Source organism: Mastigoproctus giganteus, chromosome 8 (assembly GCF_048544385.1).
Source record: "Mastigoproctus giganteus isolate SK-2022 chromosome 8, ASM4854438v1, whole genome shotgun sequence".
Lineage (NCBI taxonomy): Eukaryota > Metazoa > Arthropoda > Arachnida > Uropygi > Thelyphonidae > Mastigoproctus > Mastigoproctus giganteus.
The window spans coordinates 29,721,583-29,742,469 of NC_143582.1; the positions used below are offsets into that span (position 1 = coordinate 29,721,583).

A 20,887-nucleotide genomic window follows, 5' to 3' on the forward strand; every position below is an offset into this window, starting at 1 on the left:
CTTTTGTGGATTTATTGGATGACTGTTTTCAACAGCAGCATGATAGACAGGCAAGAAGAGGGAGTAATATTCTAGATCTGATAATCAGGAGTGATTATTTATGCATTAAGAATTTGAAGATAAAAGAGCCACTAGGTGGCAGTGATCACAGTGTCTTGATTTGGGAATTACTTAAAGATGTAATGATCGTCAAGGGTAAAGGGAGGGGTTTTGCTTTCATAAAGGTGACTACAGTGGTCTCAGATAGTTTTTAAATTCTATACAGTGGGACCAACTGATGATGTTACCATCAGAAAATCTAAATGGGAAGTGTTCAAGGAATTAATCATAGAAGCTGCTAGGTTTGCATACCAACTAAGAAATCTCTTCAAGGTATAGGCCTAAAGGATGTCAGATAAATTGATGAAACCCGTGGCAGAGAAGAAAGTGCACGTGATGTATATAAATTATTGGGCAACACAGAAGCCTATGGTAGATATAAAATAGAGTGTAATCAACTCACAAAGAAGGTCAGGCAAACAAGCTTTGGCAAAGGATGCAAAGAATAACAGCAAAGACTTCTTTACTTATGTAAACACTAGAAGGGAAGGAATAAATCACATTGGTCCACTTTATAAAAAAAAAAAAATTAATTTTCTGTTTATATTCCGGGATGACCACACAGTCAGAGGAGTTCACAAGGTAGAGAGAATACACAAAACAGCACTGTATTCAGCAGTCATGGGCTTGAACCTGGGTCACTCAAGGCACGTGTACTTATGCACCCACGGGTCTGACCACTTGGCTAAGGATGGTTTGGCTGTTGATGATTCTGTTCAGTTTGCTGACAAACTGAATGAGTATTTTGCATCTACATTCATATGTGAAGAATTCTTTAGATAAGGGGTTACCGAAGTTGTTTTTAAAACTCTAACAGTGAACTAACTGCTTTTGTAATAACTGAGAGGAAAGTGGAAGAGAAATTATCGAAGTTAAACATAAGAAAGGCACCCGGGGTGTATAGGATCTATATAATTATATTAAGGAAGGCATTGAAAGAAGTAAGCAAACCCTTAGCCCTTATTACAAGAGCATCCTTGGATTCAAGGAGTTCCCCGTGGACTGGAGATGGGCAAATATATTCCCAATTCACAAAGCTGGATGAAAGGGTGATATGAGTAATTACAGGCCTGTTAGTTTAACTTCTGTTTGAGGGAAAATAATGGAGTCACTAGTAAAAGAAGTAATGCAAGATTACCTAGGCTGTAATTATACTTTGGACACAACATGGGTTTGTTAAGGGGATACCTTGTTGGACCAATCTGATTGGATACTACAATGTCACATAGGAACTGGATGTAAATAATAATTTTGATATCATATACTTGTATTTCCTGAAAGCTTTTGATACTGTTACACATAAAAACTATTGTACAAATTGAAGCAATGTGGCATTAAGGGCAAGTTGCTACAATGCATAAAGGGATGGTTAAGTGGGAAAAGACAGAGAGTGGTAATCTATGAACATTACTCTTCGTGGTCTAATGCAGTGGCGTGCAAACTTATTTCACTCTCGACCCCCTTTATTAAATATAAGAGAGGGCGCTCTGGTCGCAGAAGAGAACAGTCAGGGTTTTTTGCCTGCTGTAAAGGGATAAGTATTTTTAATTTTACTGTATTCTTCGTTAATTAACATACTACATTGTGTTTTACAGAGATATTAAATAAGTTTAGTAGCATTCGTTAGCTTCTTATTTTGAATTTAACTACTAGACATTTTTGGAAGTTACGACTTCCGGTGTTGGTGCCAATATTGTTGAACTAGCTGCCATATTATAGTAGATAAGAAATAGCGCAATGTATATATATCTCGAACTGATAGCGTAAAACTAGATGGTGTAATACAAAACACTATATTTGGAATCTGTTAGCTTATTATAGTATTATCAATTAATCAAAAATATTATAAATCTTATTAAATTTCATTGTTAATTAAATTGTATTTAAATGGAAATCTTTACCCAGTAGAGCTGCGAAGCAAAGATCACAGACTAGCAAGAGTACAGTGACTCGGGGAAGAAATGAAGGGGGCGATTCTCCAACGCATCACAGTCTCAAAAAAATTTGCGAAACATGAAATATTTGCCGACCTTTCTAAAACAGGACATGATCTAACCAAGGAGGATGCCTTTGTGTGTCTAGAGTGTCAAGAAATTAGGCATCAACTCAGCATTCTGATGGGAGTCTATGTGAGTAAGCTCAACGGCAGAGCTCACTCCTCTGCATCAGGCAACACAGAGGCAATCTCCAAGGCAGAATACACTAGTCACACATGAACTAGTTACGGTTGGTGACTCAATGGTCAGGGAGACGGGGAATATACTATGCAAGAAAGATAGATGGTACAGGAGCAGGGTGTGTTTGCCAGGGGCAAAAGTTCATAATATTGTAGAGCAGATATCTTTTAAGGGCACAAAGGGTGATATTGTTGTACAAGTTGGAACCAATGACATTAAGAGTATGAGATCTGTAGATTTACTCAAAAGTATAGGTCAATTGAAAATAAGTCGCGATTTAGGGTTGACTGTAAAAATGCCTGCAATTCTGCCCAGACACAATGGAAGGGAGTATATAACAACAACCTTGAAGATCAATTCGGCTCTGGAGAGATCGTGCAAGCCTTAAGGGGTAGAATTTTTTTCAGCCTAGTCTGTGCTTGTTGACAGGAGACACTGCTTCTACAAGGATGGGATACACTTAAATAGAAAGCGTGCAAGAATATTTGCTGATGCTACCCAGGCAGTGTTAGGCGGGTCGAAAAACTGCTAGCTTGGGGGGGATACAGAGACTAAAAGGTTAACAGTGGCCGCAGGCAGAGGCAAAAGTGATCCTTGTACTGCTTCTATTAGAATGAGCAGCAGCATGGAAAGCAAAGCAATGAAGATTTCTAGGACTGCTGGGAGTCATAGTGGAACAAGTAAATACATGGGCTGTGTTAGGGTGACTAAGAGTAGAAACAGGTGCATGCATACTTGCATGTTCACCAATGATTGGAGTATAGTTAATAAATTTGACAGGCATGAAATGCTAGTCAAGATATCAAAGGCAGATATTGTTGGGATATCAGAGACATGGTGTCACACCGACATAAACAGTGCAGAATTGGAATTTGGGAAGTACAATGTGTACAGAAAGGATAGACAGGACAGGAAAGGACGAGGGGTTATGCTGTTAGTTAAGAAACACATAAAATCTAAGGTAGTGCATCTAATTAATGTTGGTGGACAATGCACTGTTGAGTCTGTTTGGTGTGACATAAGCAGTGGGAAAGGAAAAAAATGAGAGTAGGTGTGTGTTATAGGCCTAATGAATCTGATGAGTATAATGAGCAATCAGACAGAAACAGAGCGGGCCAGTAAATCCAAATGTCTTATAATGGGAGATTTTAACTTTCCAGATATTGACTGGAACTTGTTGTTGGTCACTCGCACACTAGCAGGACTTTTGTTGATTTATCGGATGACTGTTTTCTACAGCAACATGTTCGAGAGGCAATCAGAGGGAGTAATAGTCTTGATCTGATTATCAGCAATGATTATTCATGCATTAAGTATTTGCAGTTAAAGGAACCACTGAGTGATAATGATCACAATGTACTGATGTGGGAATTACTTAAAGATGTAATCATCAGAGAAGGGCAACAAGATTAGTGAATCGAACAAAGGGTTGCTCTTACGAAGAAAGGCTTAAGTTTTGCAAATTACAGAGTCTGGAGACTAGGCACCGGCAAGGTGATCTGATAGAGGTGTATAAGGTCTTGAATGGTTTGAGCATGCTCAATGCCAATGGGATTCTTCCTCTTGCTCAGAATAATCACCTGAGAGGGCTTAAATTCAAATTAAGGAAAGATAGATGTAGGATAGATGTGCGGAAATTTGCCTTTAGCCAGCGGGTAGTTGGTTGGTGGAACAGACTTCCATCACTTGTTGTTGAAGTTGATAGCCTAAACAAATTTAAGGCTCAGCTGGACAGGTATTTCGAACGAATGGAGGGGTGAAATGGGAGTGGTTTTTTTTTTTTTTTTTGGCTGATGCTGAATAAGCTTTCTTTCTTGCATCATATGCCTCTACTAATGCTAATGTTAATGCTAATGTATCTACCATCAAGGTTAAAGGAAAAGGCTTTTGCTTTCGTAAAGGTGACTACAGGGGTCCCAGACAGTTTTTAAATTCTGTACAGTGAGATCAACTGATGATGTTACCAACGTTGAATTCTAAATGGGATTCCTTCAGGAACTTAATCTTGGAGGCTACTAGGCTTTTCATTCCAGCTAAGAAATACTGTTCAAGGTTTAGGCCTAAATGGATGCCAGATTAAATAGCAAGGCTCGTGCCAGAGAAGAAAAATGTACGAGATGCATATAAAGCATCAGGTGACATAGAAGCCTATGGCAGATATAAGCTAGTCTGTAATCAAGCCACAAAGGAAGTTAGGCAGGCGAAGGCAGATTATGAGAAATCTTTGGAAAAGGATGCAAAGAAAAACAGCAAACAGTTCTTTACTTATGTAAACTCTAGAAGGAAAAGTATGAATCAGATTGGACCACTTAACATAGATGAGTTGGCTATTGATGATCATGCTCAGGTAGCTGATAAACTGAATGAATATTTTGCATCTACATTCACACATCACGAATTATTCATTGAGGGGAATGCCAGAAGTTTATCAAATTCTAACAGGGAGCTAAGTGATTTTGTAATAACTGACAGCAAACTGAAGGACAAATTGTTGAAGTTAAACATAAGGAAGGCATCTGGGGAGGACGGGATCTATCCAATTATATTAAAGGAGGCAGCAAAGGAAGTAAGCAAACCCTTAGCCATAATTATGAGAGCTTCCTTGGACTCATGGGAGGTTCCCATGGACTGTACGTGAAATGTATCGCCAATTCACAAAGGGTGTCCAAAAGGTGACACAAGTAACTATAGACCTGTTAGTTTAACTTGTGTTCCAAGGGAAAATAATGGAATCACTGGTTAAAGAAGCATTGCAGGACCATCTAGACAAGACTGCAGTAATAGTTAAGACCCAGCATAGGTTTGATAAAGGGAGGTCTTCTCTGGCCAATTTGATTGGATACTATGATGGGGTCACAAAGGAACTGAATGCCAAAAATAATTTTAATATCATATATGTGGATTTCAGGGAAGCTTTTAATACTGTTGGACATGGAAGACTGCTGTACAAATTGGAGAGGTATGGCATTAAGGGTAAGTTGCTACAATGGATAAAGGGATGATTGAGTGGGAGATGACAGAAAGTGGTAATAAATGGACACTGCTCTACGTGGACTAGTATTATTAGCAGAGTCCCCTAGGGTTCGGTGCCAGGGCCATTGTTGTTTTGTGTATTTATCAATGATATCGATGAAGGTATATCAGGCTTAATGTCTAAGTTTGCAGATGATAAAAGGTTGGCTGGGTTGTTAATGACAGTAAAGGCAGTATATACTACTGCAACAGGATCTAGAAAAGTTAGGTAAATGGGCTGAGAAGTGGCAACTGAAGTTTAACATTGACAAATGCAAAGTACTGCATATGGATAGCAGTAACCCAAGAGAAACAAATCAACTGTGTGGTACTACACTCAGGGAGGTGGAGAATGAAAGAGACCTTGGGGTAATTGTGCAGTCAGATATGAAGTTCTCTGAGCAGTGCAGATGGGCTGCCATAGCAGGTCATGGAGTTTTGTCAATGATATATAGGAATTCTGCTAGCAGGGACAGAAAGGTGATTATCCCGTTATACCTGGCAGTGGTCAGGTCACACCTAGAGTACTGTGTACAGGTCTGGAGGCGAGAAGATTGGTGAGGGGAACAAAGGGGTGCTCTTACCAAGAAAGGCTTAAGTTCTTCAAATTGCAGTGCCTGGAGAGTAGGCACCCGTGAGGTGATCTGATTGAGGTGTATAAGGCCTTGAATGGGATGAGCAAGCTGAATGCTGATGGGATATTTCCTCTTGCTCAGATTCATATTAAGAACTTGAGAGGGCATAGATTCAAATTGAGGAAAGACAGTTGTACAACAGATGTGTGGAAATTTGCCTTTAGCCAGCAGGTAGTAGATTGGTGGAACAGACTTCTATCTTTTGTTGTGGAAGTTGATAACCCATTCACTAATCTTGTTGCCCTTCTCTGTACTCGTTCCAGCATCTCTACATCCTTCTTGAAATGAGGCCTCCAAACCTGTATACAGTACTCTAGGTGTGGCCTGACCATTGCCTTATACAAGGGAATAATCATCTCCTTATCCCTGCTAGAAAAATTCCTGTATATCATTGATAAAACACCATGAGCTATTCTTGCAGCCCGTCTGCACTGCTCAGAGAACTTCATATCTGCCTGCACAATTACCCCCAGGTCCTTTTCATTCTCTACCACTGTCAGTGCAGTACCACAGAGTTGATACGTTGCTCTGGGGTTTGCTGTTTCCCATATGTAGTACTTTACATTTGTCAATGTTAAACTTCATTTGCCACCTCTCAGCCCATCTGCTCAGCCTTTCCAGATCCTGTTGCAGTAGCATAGTGTCAGTAGTGTCCTTGACAACCCTGCCAACCTTCGTATCGTCTGCAAACTTGGGCATTAAGCTTGATATACCATCATCAATATCATTTATAAATACAGAAAACAATAATGGACCCAATACTGAACTCTGAGGGAATCCACTAATAACATTAGTCCACGATGAGCAGTGTCCATTGATTACCACTCTCTGTCTTCTCCCCCTCAACCACCCCTTTATCCATAGCAGCAATTTGCCTCCAATGCCACACTGCTCCAATTTGTGCAGCAGTCTTCCATGTGCAACAGTATCAAAAGCCTTTCTAAGATCCAAGTATATAATATCAAAGTTATTCCCTGCATCCAGTTCTTTTGTGAGTGCATCATAGTATCCAATCAAATTGGTCAGGCAAGACTTCAACTTAACAAAACCATGCTGTGTCTGAGCTATAACTGAAGTCTTGTCTAGATGATCCTGCAGTGCTTCTTTAACCAGTGCCTCCATTAATTTTCCAGGAACAGAAGTTAAACTAACAGGTCTATAATTACTTGTGTCGCCCTTTGATCCTCCTTTGTGAATTGGGGTCACATTTGCACATCTCCAGTCCATGGGTACTTCCCCTGAGTCCAAGGAAGCTCTCATAATTATGGCTAAGGGTTTGCTTACTTCCTTTGCTGCCTCCTTTAATATAACTGGATAGATCCCATGCACCCCAGGTGCCTTTCTTGTGTTTTCCTTCAACAATTTCTCCTCCACTTTACTCTCAGTTATTACAAGATTCTCTAGCTTACTGCCAGAGTTGAATACACCTCTGGCATTCCCTTCGCTGAATAACTCCTCATGTGTGAATGTCGATGCAAAATATTCATTCAGTTTGTTAGCTACCTGAGCAGGATCATCAACAGTTGATCCATCAATATCAAGTGGACCAATCTGATTCATCCCCTTCCTTCTAGAGTTTATATAAGTAAAGAACTCTTTGCTGTTTTTCTTTGCATCCCTTGCCAAAGATTTCTCGTAATCTGCCTTTGCCTGCCTAACCTCCTTTGTAACTTGGTTACAGATCAACTTGTATCTATCATAGGCTTCTGTGTCATGTGTTAATTTGTATGTATCCCATGCATTTTTCTTCTGTGCCATATGTCTCATTAGTTCATCTGATATCCACTTAGGCCTAAACCTTGAACAATATTTCTTAGTTGGTATGTAAAGCCTAGTAGCTTCCAAGATAAATTCTTTGAATGCTTCCAATTTTGAATTTGCTGTTGGTAACATCATCAGTTGGTCCTACTGTATAGAATTTAAATACTGTCTCAGTCCATCGTAGTCGCCTTTACGAAAGCAATAACCCTTCCCTTTACCCCTAATGGTAGTTACCTCTTTGAGTAAATCCCACTTCAGCACACTGTGATCACTGCCACCTAGTGGTTCATTTACCTGCAGATTCTTAATGCATGAAGAATCACTACTGATAATCAAATCAAGAGTATTACTCCCTCTAGTTGCCTCCCAAACATGCTGATGTAGAAAACAATCATCCAATAAATCCACAAAAGCCTTGCTAGTGTGTGAGTGACCAACCCCCAAATTCCAGTCAATATCTGGGAAATTAAAATCCCCCATTATAAGACTCTCTGATTTACTTGCCCACTCTATTTCCCCGTACAGTTTCTTATTATACTCATCAGAGTCATTAGGCCTATAGCACACTCCTACTCTCAATTTTGATCTCCCAATGCTTATGTCACACCAAACTGACTCGACACTGCACTGTCCAGCAATGTCGACTGGCTTCACTTCTGGATACTTCTGGATAATTCTGGATACTCTTCGTGGACTAATGTTATTAGGGGAGTCCCGCAGGGTTCGGTGTTGGGTCCTCTGTTGTTTTGTATATTTATCAATGATATTGATCAAGGTATATCAGGCTTAGTGTCGAAGTTTGCAGATGATACAAAGGTTAGCAGGGTTGTTAATGACAGTAATGGCAGTGTGCTACTGCAACAGGATCTCGATAATTTGAGCAGATGGGCTAAGAAGTGGCAACTGAAGTTTAACCTTGAAAAATGCAAAGTACTGCATATGGATAGAAGTAACCCCAGAGAAACGTACCAACAGTGCGGTACTACACTTAAGGTGGTAGAAAATGAAAAAGACCTGGGAGTAATTGTGCAGTCAGATATGAAGTTTTCTGAGCAATGCTGACAGGCTGCCAGGGCAGGTCATGGGGTTTTGTCAATGATATATAGAAATTTTTCTAGCAGGGAAAAGGAGGTGATTGTCCCTCTGTATAAGGCAATGGTCAGGCCATGCCTTGAGTACTGCGTACAGGTCTGGAGGCCTCATTTTAGGAAGGATGTAGATTTGCTCAAGCGTGTACAGAGAAGGGTAACAAGATTGGTGATGGGAATGAAGGGATCCTCGTACGAAGAGAGGCTTAAGTTGTGCAAATTGCAGTGGCTGGAGACTAGGCACCTGCGCTGTGATCTGATTGAGGTGTATAAGGCCTTGAATGGGTTGAGCACGCTGAATTTTGATGCGATCCTTCCACTTGTTCAGATTATGAATCTAAGGGGGCATAAATTCAAATTAAGAAAAGACAGATGTAGAATAGATGTGCGGAAATTTGCCTTTAGCCAGCAGGTGGTTAATTGCTGGAACAAACTTCCATCTGTCATTATGGAAGTTGATAGGTTAAATAAATTTAAGGAGGAACTGGACAGGCATTTGCTGAACTGGACTGGATTTGCATTTGTGATTTTTTTTTTTTTTTTGGCTGATGCTGCATAAGCTCATTCACTCGCTTTCTTGCATTACGTGCCACTACTACTACTATTCGTCTCGAAGAGAAAGCCAAAATTTTTCACAAGTAGTCTTGAAATGAGCACATAATGCTTTGTCAGACGACAGGTCGATAAGATCTTCCTTTTGCTCAATAGTAATTTCAGGACATGAAGAAATTTCAAAAGCAAATGGATCTTGAATCCATACAACTTTTTTTTCTGAAGATACATTAAATCTTTTCAAAAAATTCTTAATTAGTATTGCTAGGTGGGTGGTAATGATATCCATAAATTGTAAAATGTCAATATTATTGCTATTAACAAATCAGAAAAACATTGGAACAGTTCAGTATTATTACCCTCAAATTCAGTTTTCCAAATGTTAAGTTTATTTTTGAAAGCTTCTATTTTATCACTGAGTATTAATATATTTTTTCTCTGTCTTTGAAGACTTAAATTTAAATCATTAAGTTTTCCAAATACATCAACAAAGTAGATAAGTTTTCCAAGCCATTTTTGATTTGTAAACAATTAAGGTTCTGATCTGTATCTAATATAAACAATAAAACTTCATGTTTGAGGCCAAAAAGATGTCGAAACACTTTACCACTGAAAACCACCATTTTGAATGAAATGAAAATCGCCTTTTCATTTTGTATATAAAAGAAGTGTTTCATAAGTGGATCCCATTTCATTACAAAGTTCAGGAATATCTCGCATAGTGCAGTTTCGAACAATGCGGGTTTCACTGTAGCGCGGTTTACAAATTGAAAAAAAAATTAACTGCGTTACGCACCAATACATTTGATATGTATGTATGTATGTATGTATTATAATGCCAGCTCATAGGCCAATGCGTTATGGATTCAAGGACATTCTGACTGTTGTCGAAACTCCCATTATATACGGACTCTGCTAGCATTCATACATTAGTAAACACTCCAGATTCCGAGCAGTGAGGTCGTTGATTGTGTGTAAGCTGTACAAATATTTTTCGCTGTGTATTTTTATTAAAGATTATTTTTTTAAAACGTTACACCTTTATACGCAAATATGAGTGGAAAGAAGAAATGCAATGGCGCGTTCTTCTAGATCCAAACATCGAACGAGGTATGAAAGTAAGGCAGGCATTGCAAAATGACATTCGATGTTATAAAGAGATGTATGCACATAAAAAAGAAGAAAAAAACTGTGCAAACTAAGCTGATGAGTTATTTTTCAAAATAAAAATACAGTACATACTTCACTTATATTCTTTTGGTAGGTACATACTGCAATAAAAATTATTTCTAATGTACTTACTAGTATTTTTCATTTTTACCATTTTAGTTTCTTTTTTTGCAAGAACTTCGTGTGCATCAATTTATAGTAAACAAATACCTATATATTTTTGCAACTCAACCCATATAATCAAATTGTCAGAACACATTACATTAAAATACATACTAATAATACCTCGATCAGTGCGGTTTTGCACAGTGCGATATTTTTTTGGCACGAATTAACCGCACTATGCGAGGTATTCCTATATAGTGAAAAGTCTGCTGTTTACGTTTCTATTTTTAATAAAGTTTATCATATTTACTGCATTTTTCCAACTTCATGCAAATCAGTTTGCATTTCCTTCACTACTAATGTTTCTCTATGTATAATGCAATGATTAAAAACTATAATTGGACCAATTTCCTTTACTTTGCCTTTTAAACCTTTATTTTCTCCTGTTAATGCAGCCATCAGTACAAATTGCAACACAGTTGTTCCACGTTAGATTATTTGTTTGAAAGAAAATATTTATAACATCAAAAATCTTCTTGCCTGTTGTCCTTTCCAAAATATCCCCCTCATAGCAGTATCTGTTATATCCAATAAGTTGAAAAATGTTTTAAATATCTGTGGATTCATCTAACTGTATTGCAAAAATTGGACTTTCTCTCAATCGATTTAATAAATTGAATTTTATGTTGTCTGATAACTGTAATACATCACAAGACAGTGTCTCTGGACAGAGGAATGGTTTTTAAATTGTTGTACTTTTCTCCACGCATATTTGAAATAATTTTTATTGCAACAGGGAAAATACATTGAATTACGAAGCAGAATAAAGCCTGCGTGCAACACACTTGCTATATATATTTATTTCTACCGCACATTCGTACCTCTGACCTTTAGGTACAGGCAATTTGAGAATTTATGCTGTAGGAAGCACAAATTAAGAGCTAAAGAGATTAACTGAGTAGTACTACTCAGCATTTGAGTAGTACTGAGAAGTAGTAATACATACTGAGAAGTCACACTAGTCAGCTGCTTTTTGTGTCTATAGCCAGTGAGCAAATTAAGGCATAGTCCTGACATAGTAGGTAGTAGGGTTCATTTGTATCTCAGAATTAGTTCAAGTAGCAAGATCACCTCAACCTACAGTATTGAAAAAGAAATTTTAACAACAGGTTTTTAGCTTTTATGTACACAAAAAGTAAATTTATTAAAACTTTTTGCAACCCCTTTGGGGGTTGCAACCCACAGTTTTTACACCACTGGTCTAATATTATTAGTGGAGTCCCCCAGGGTTTGGTGTTCGGCCCATTATTGTTTTCTATATTTATCAATGATACTGGTGAAGGCATATCAGGCTTAATGTCCAAGTTTGGTGGATGATACACAGGTTGAGGACAGTAATGACAGTATGCTACTGCAACATGATCTAGAAAAGTTAGGCAGCTGGGCTGAGAAATTGAAGTTTAATTTCAATTAGCATTTCTCTGAGCAGTGCATACATGCTGCAAGGACAGCTCATGGGTTTTGTCAATGATATACAGAAACTTTGCTAATAGCGATAAGAAGGTGATTATCCCTTTGTACAAGGCCATGGTTAGGCTGTATCTAGCATATTGCATGCAGGTCTGGAGGCTTCTCTTCAGGAAGCATATAGATCTGCTGGAATGGGTACAGAGAGGAGCAACCAGATTGGTCAAGGGAACGAAATAGTGCCCTTACCAAGAAAGGCTTCAGTTCTGTATATTAGAGCATTTGGAGAATAGGTACCTGCGAGGTGATCTGACTGAGGTGTTTAAGACTTTCAATGGATTGAGCAAACTCAGTGCCGATTGGATTTTTCCTCTTGCTCAGATCACACACATGCAAGATAAGAATTCAGATGTGTTGAATTTTTCCTGGTTGATTGCTGGAACAAACTTCCATCTGTAGTTGTGACGGTTGATAGCTTAAATAAATTCAAGGAAAAACTACAATTCATTCCTTCCAATAGACAAACTATTGGAAGGAATGAATAGGTGAAATAGGAGGTGTCTTTTTTTTTTTTTTTTTTTTTTTTTTTTTGGCTGATGCTGTATAAGCTGGCTTTCTTGCATCACTTTCCACTGCTAATATTAATGCTAATGCTAATTAATAATTCTACACACATAGAAAGACCCAATGAATTAGTCACAATAATCTCCAGCACACATGCAACAGAGAAGTTATTTAGTTATACAAAGCTATTTACCCAATGGGTAAATAGCTTTATATAACTAAATAACTATATAGAAAGTTCATGGACCATGTGGCAGCTTCTGCTTAGTGGATGCTAGCAGGATAACAGCAGGAGGAAGGCACAATATAGCCTTAGCAGCCCTTGTGCCATTAAACAACAAACCAACAACAGCAGGAGGAATTCAAAGGTGCTAGAATAGAAAAAAAAAAAAAAAAGTTCTTGTATACTCTGACATAACCACAAGGTGTCAGAGGAGTTTACACTAATTATTTTGAATGAATACAATCATTAATGGTATTCAGCAGTCATATGGGTTTGAATCCATTAAAAGTGAGTGTGCCTCTGTGCCAGACCACTCAGTTACTGTCTGACAGTGCATACTATATAAGAGCCACTGCTGAGCAAGTATTCCATGTGCAAGTGTACTGTTTGCCCCCCCAACCAGAATGTTGCAGTCAAGCTCATCTTCCCCATTGAGCCTGTGCCACATTTCAGGTATTTTGTTGAGTTCCTACAACCTGAACAAGTACTATCATGGTGTCTATTTAAGATGTTAAATTTAATATTCTAAGTCTGGTTAAGTTTTTGTTTATTTGATAATTTCTATTCTGAAACGATGCATATGGAAAGAAAGGCTATATTTTGCAATATTTATTAACAATATTGGGGAAGACATATGAAGCTTTCTTTAATATCCAAGTTTGCAGATGACAAAGGTTGACAGGGTAGTTAATGACAGTAATCAGGGTATGTTACTCCAACAAAACCTGGATAAATTAGGTAGATGAACTGAAAAGTGACAACTGAGGTTTAACATTGATAAATGCATGCTATTGGAGTTATTGCTACATTTGGGTAGCAATAACTCCAGAATAACATACCAATTGAGTAGTATCACACTCAAAGTAGCACTGAATGAAAATAACCTGGGATAACTGTGTAGTCCAACATGAATTTCTCTATGAAATACAGTGTGGCCCATGGCACTGCATAGCTCATGGGATTCTATGCCAATGATACACAGAAATTTTGTTAATAGGGACAAGGAGGTGATTATCCAGCCATATAAGGCAATGGCTGTTAAGCTGCATCTTGAGTACTGCATACAGATCTGAAAGCCTAATTTCAAAAAAAGATGTGGATCTGTTGGAATGGGTGCAGAGAAGAGCAACAGAATTAGTAAGCAGCATCTGGAAACTAGGCAAGGACACCTGATTGAACAATTTAGTTTAGATTATTCAGTTTATCAGCAACCAGTTTGGGACCATCAATACTGTTACCACAGATATCAACTGGACCAATATGATTGATTCCTTTATTAACATAAATGAAGAATTCCTTGCTATTGTTCTTTGTGACCTTAGCTAGAAAGTTCTCATAATCTACCTTGGCCTGCCTAACCCCGAATAACTTTATTACAGACTAATTTATAATTATCCCATGCATCTTTCTTCTCTGCTGCTAAGGACATTAGTTCTTCTTTCATCCATTTTGGCCTATACCTTGAAGAATACCTTTTTGTTGGTATAAAAAACATAGAAACTTCCACAATAACTTCCTTAAACATATCCCATTAAGCATTTGTATTTGCTAAAGTTACCATTGATCACACTGAAAGGGACTTAAATGATATTTAAGACCATTACATTGCATTTAAGACCATTGCAGTTGCTCTAGTGAGAGTGAGACCCTACCCTTTTCTTTGACAGTAGTTATTTCTTTAAATACATACCACATTAATACACTATAATTACTGCTTTCCAGCGGTACCTTTATTTTGACCTTGCATTTCACATGGTGGATGGATGGTAACACTTGCTATGCAAAGATGCTCTCTGTTTATTTGCTAATATGAATTCTATGGAGTACTCATACTCCACAGAGCTATGAAAAACAAGTTATTCTGCCTTTTATACTATTTCTTAATAATTATATTCCTCTTTACCCTATTGGAAGAGTGAGACAACTTGTTCCAAGAAGGGCTCAATAACATGTAGTAGTAGTAGTAGTAGTAGTAGTAGTGGCACATGATGCAAGAAAGCAAGTGTAGGAGCTTATGCAGCATCAGCCAAAAAAAAAAAAAATCATCACGCCATTCCCTCCAAATGCCTGTCCAGTTCCTCCTTAAATTTATTTAACCTATCAACTTCCACAACGACAGATGGAAGTTTGTTCCAGCAATTAACCACCCGCTGGCTAAAGGCAAATTTCCGCACATCTATTCTACATCTGTCCTTTCTTAATTTGAACTTATGTCCCCGTAGGTTCGTTGGAATATGTTTTGGAATATGTCTTCTTGTAGATTCCATGTGTTCTTAGATATCTGAATGATATAAAACTTTTCAGCTGTACGTATATATAAAAAAAAATAAGCATACCTCTTTGAAAAGAACAGTCATTGTTGGGCTCAAAGTCATCATCAACATCATTATCATCATCATTTGGAGAAGAAAACTTTTGTGAGCATTTCCCAGAACTGCTTGGAGAAAAAAATGGGGAGCTTGTAACTTCTGTTTCAATATCAAAGTCTTCCACAAAATCATTTGCTGAATGGACAGTGCATGGCTTACTTCTAGAGATGTTGGTTGCATTCACGGGACTGCTCAAATTCTACAATGAATAATTGGATGTTATTTAATAAAATTTGTTAGAAAAAAATATTTTACAAAGGCAGTTTTTTTTTCAGGTAAACATTATGAAACAAGATAAGAAGAATGCAAATTTTTATTTAAAATTAGACATAATGGTATAAGAAGAGAAAACTGTAGTACATGAAGTATGTGTGTGTGTGAGTGTATATATATATATATATATATATATATATATATATATATATATGATAAATTCAAAAAATTTCTAGATTTTTTTTTCCAAAAATGGGCAAATGTGCATTGCAAAAGAGCTTCTTTCCAGTGTACTGTCTTTGAGCAGCACAATATTTTTTTTCAGTGATTGTAAAGTTGTTGGAATCAGTCCATATAAACATTTTGGGCAACCCTCTATACTGCTTAGCTATAGAGGCATCCAATCCTCAGTATATATTTGCTGTAATAATGTAAGCATTTCAGATGGAGACTTTTTATAATGGCACACAAAATTTGACATTGGTATGCCACTCAGTCATTGCCATTTTATCATTACTAAGAGCAAAAATCAGAACATAATTTTTGTCAGATTGCAACTGGAACAGATTTTGAATGTCAGCCACCAATTAACTTCTGAACATGTCAGAATTTTTAGGCTATCTCTGAATAAGCATAATGAACATAACATAACGTAACGTGACATGACAGCATACTATAAGAAAGTTTTTTGTTATCATTTAGTGTGGAGATAAAATCATAAAATCAAGGATAATGATATTCTAGGCAGATATGACCAAACCATGGCATGCAAGCCACATGCCTCAAACTAACAGTTCAATTAACAGAAAATTATGAAAAAAAAAAAAAGAACGAAAGAAAAACTTCATGGGTAGTAACCACCAAATGTCTAAGATTTTAATATCAGTTGGAATTTTTGAGCAGTTTAACTTTTATTCATAAAAAAATAAATAGACAGTTATGTCTTGAATTATGAAAATAATAAAAATTCCCAAGGGAAAAAACTGCCTTTTTAAGAAATATGATTTAACTACTTTATAAAAACTGAAAGGAATCATTCCATACTCATCATATACAATACAGGTAATCCTTAAGTTTTGAACATTATATACTAACACCTTTAAATTGAATTCTGAACATAACCCTCAGTCCTTCAGACATTGGCAAATCAACAAATGAACTTTGAGTCACTGAATATTCTGTGGCTTTCCCACCAACAATTTCATCAGCATTAACATTAGCTTGTTGTTGTTTGGTTTTTAGGAGCATTAGCAGCTTAGGCCATATTACTCCGGGATATGCGGTGGTCATTCCCTGACCTTTCCGCATCATCCATATTTGGTGGTGACAGGCTCGAACCCCGGTCTAATCAAGAAGCGTGTGCTACGCACTGCTGCTCCTTCCCACCTGGCTACGGAGGCGCCATTTTCATTAGCATTTGTTTGCACAATTATTTAACAATTTTAGTGCATTTTGCCCTTATTTTATAAGTGTTGTTAGTAGTGATATGAAGCATAAGTCTCATAAACGTTCTTTCTGCATTAGGATTAAATTCTTCCACAGTGATTAAGAACTCTTCAAGTTAAGCATGCAACAGATTTTCATTAGACTTGGGCTCAGAATGGTATGCACTCAGTTCATTCACATCTTCAGGTGCTAACTTGCAAGTCCAGTTGATTCATAAGCTGATTCACTTAAGATAACTGAGACAAATCCTAAAATAATTAGGCATGCCAAAAGTGGGAAACCTTCAGCCTCTAATTGGAAACAGTATTCCAAAGACAGTCAACTGTATATTTAATCATGAAGGAAAAGAACAAAAGTAGAATATATCATAAAGAGTTAAAGTTATTTTAAAGAGTTAGTTACAAATTTTGTAGGATTTGAGTTAATCCCTCTTGAAGATGCCATAAAGGTTGAATCAGCTTATGAATCAACTGGACCTGAAGATGTGGATGAACTGAGTGCATACCATTCTGAGCCCAAGTCTAATGAAAATCTGTTGCTTGCTTAACTTGAAGGTTTCTTAATCACTGTGGAAGAATTTAATTCTAATGCAGAAAGAAATTCAATAGTCGGAAGAGATGTTGATAGAGTTACACCTTGCTATAGACTTCTTTACTAAGAAAAGAATAATATATATATACAACTTCCTCTTGACAATTTTTTCAAGAAAACTGATCAGACACCGTCAATGTCAATACAAGACCCTTCAATATCTAGGTCTGGATCACAATTCTGTGCAAAAATCACCAAGAGCAAGCTCTTCAACCCAACCATTCAAATGTGCTTTTTTTGTCTAATAGATGCCATCACTACAGAATTGAGACAAGTTGATTTTAAAGGTAAGAAAGTAGTATTTACAATTAATTTTATTGATTATATTTGATATCAAATGTAGCTTTTAAACATTTAAAAATATTCTGTATAGGCTGAATAACATTCAAGGGCCCTCATTTTGGTCTGTCTCTTGATAACAGAGACAACCAAAAGTGAATCTGAAACACCCTCATCAGTTTTCAAAGAAAAGATGGGCATTTTAGATTCAAGTCTAAAAACTGCAGTTTCAATTATTGGACTTGATAATGGATACCAAATATAGGTCTTAAACATTGTCATCTTAACATATTAGGCCAATACACATGACGTATTATATGTACAATAATCCCTCCTTTTTAGGTTTCAATAAACTGGTTAATTTTTATTTCTCAATGTGGAGAGCACCATGTTATTATTTTTGTATTTATTAAAAGGTATGATTAATTATCCTTCACTAGATGGAGATTAAAACTTTCAAAGAAAGTTCTAATTTCCATCTGGTGAAGGATACTTATTTTTTAATCAAACTACTTAGCATATGTCTTCTATTTTTTTAACCAAACTACTTAGCATACGTCTTCTATTTTTTTAATCAAACTACTTAGAATACTTATTTTTTAACAAAATGTGCTTGAAAAAAAAAAAAAAGAAAGAAAAAAAAAAAGTTATCAGTTACAATAACAATGTTAAATTTTCTGCTCTATGTAAAATTTTAACTTTCAATATAATACACATTACCTCTACAAGCATTTTGTCTAAGAAGGCTTTTAACAGTTCAGATGGAAATAACATGACACTCCATTCCATAATAAGTGATTTTATGTGCATCTTTTCTTTTGACAGTGTTAGCATCTCAGTAAAAACAGGTATTACAGAAATAACAATTTCTTGATAATTTGCATAATTTCTTGATTTTTCCTTATGAGTTCTGTCACTACAAACAGCATAGCTATTCAAACACAGTTGAACAGACTTGAGTAAATGCTTAAAAAAAAAGAAATAAAATACAGATTACTAAACTATATTGAGTTAAATAAATATGAAAGCAATTTTTATAAAAAACACTTTTTGCAACATTAATGTTCACATTAAAGATGAAAGGCTCTTTCATCTTTAATGTGAACATTCCTAAATATTCAATGGATGTACTTGTTTTATTTACTCTTGAGCTTCCTATTCTACTGTTTTTTGGTAAAAAGTTTGATAAGAGCTATTATTCTCCAAGTATGTTCCAAGTATGAACAAACTTAAACATTCATGAAAATACGGCAAAATGGTGTAAGGAAAAACTCAGATTTATACCTTCATGTCAATTGATGCATCAACAACTTTGGAATATCTCCATTCATACTGAGCATACCCAAAAAATACTCTCTCTCCTTTAGCTTTTTACAGGAAAGAGGACAAAGAATTTTGAACAAAATACTAGTAAGTCTTCTAGTTTGAAAACTCTTCCAGCTTCCTTTAAACTTGAGCTCCAAAATTAGTGTTTTATATTGTCATTTCATTCTTTGCTCTCTCTCTCTCTCTCTCTCTCTCTCTCTCTCTCTCTCTCTCTCTCTCTCTCTCTCCTTTATCTGTGTGGGACTCTAGCTTGACAGCTGATCATTGATTTCATTCTTATTTGAAAACAAATAAGGATTAAACCAAAGGATTAAGTCTACCCACTTCTTTGGATGCCCTCTAGGTCTTCTATGGTCCACCTTCAGTTCCAATGTTCTTTTTAAGTCCAATATTTTTGGTCCTCATTCTGCTGACAAAGCCATGACAAAGATTATCTTATTCTTGAAAGAGTTTACTTATGCATGGGTTAATGCACACACATTATTTCTATTACCAAGGTAGTTTTAATGCATCATTTAAATTATATCTCATATTTTGAATATCTTCCCAACGAGTTGCCGTTGTATTTCACTACCTAGAATAAGTAATGCTTCACCCAGGGAGAAGATTATTGTTACTTATTCCCAGCGGATCCATCACCCAGATGGCACTGTTTCAAGGCTTTTTGGTCCCTCTTCAGTGGGTGGGTACCCTGTTGTTGCAATAGTGACAACCCAGTTAGGAGGTATAGCTCCACAATATGAAAGATGCTTGATGGTGTGCATGGTTTAATCTAAAAGACATTTCTTGGCTAAAGCTTTAGAGCATGAAGGAGTTTACTTATGCATGGGTTAATGCACACACATCATTTCTACTATCAAGGTAGTTTTAACGAATCATTTTAATTATATCTCATTATGAATACCTCCACAACAAGTTGCCATGGTATTGCACTACCTCAAATAAGTAATGCTTCACCTATGGAGAAAACTGTTGTTGCTTATTCTCAGCGGATACCACCACCCAGAAGGCACCGTTACAAGGCTTTCTGGCCCTCTTTGGGGCCAAAAATATCCATCGAGAATAAGTAACAATAGTCTTCTCCATAGGTGAAGCATTACTTATTCGAGGTAGTGCAATACCGTGGCTACTTGTTTTGAAGGTATTCACAATATGAGATATAATTAAAATGATGCATTAAAAGTACCTTGATAGTAGAAATGTTGTGTGTGCATTAACCCATGCATAAGTAAACTCCTTCATACTCTAAGGCTTTAGCCAAGAAATGTCTTTTAACTTACTCTTATTTGTTCCATTCACCCCCCTGAGTTTCCTATTCTAGTCATTCCTATATTATTGTTCTTCATCTGTCCCATCTTATTTTTTTCATCATGGCTCTCGGGAATTTCAAAATTTCCCTTTCCAAAGTTGATACTTCAAATATCAATGCTACAATGACATGGGTTTTATAAAGGATTTCTTTTCATTTCCTTGGTTCCTTTTTTTTTCTCCAGACCTGATATTCTCTGATGGACGTTACATGATTGTTGGACACTTCTATTGATTTTGCTGATAATTTTGCCATCCTGTGACATTTCAGTTCTCATATATTTGAAGCTCTCCACCACTTCAAGATACTCACTTCTCAGCTTGATTTCATCTTCCCCATCTCTGGTGTTCTTTTATCATTGGTAACAGCACTGGTAACACGAAAACATGGTAAGAATAAGTTTATTGTGTTCTAATTTTATATTATTTTATTATACTGTTATATTTTTTAAAAGTTGAGTTGAATTTTGCACACAACCAGTCTATTAAAATCAAAACAATC

The 20,887-nt window shown here is 36.6% G+C and overlaps 1 protein-coding gene across 1 annotated transcript in view; it reads right to left on the reverse strand.

The window, feature by feature from the left end:
* The window catches only part of LOC150081400 (serine-protein kinase ATM-like), a 313,728-nt gene that overhangs the window by 167,392 nt on the left and 125,449 nt on the right, over positions 1 to 20,887 (reverse strand). Inside the window, exons 16-17 of the mRNA XM_090380190.1 lie at positions 18,472 to 18,717; positions 15,190 to 15,421 (exon numbers count right to left, since the gene is read on the reverse strand). Of these exons, the coding sequence (XP_090236316.1) occupies positions 15,190 to 15,421; positions 18,472 to 18,717 (478 nt within the window). The remainder of the gene's footprint in view (positions 1 to 15,189; positions 15,422 to 18,471; positions 18,718 to 20,887) is intronic.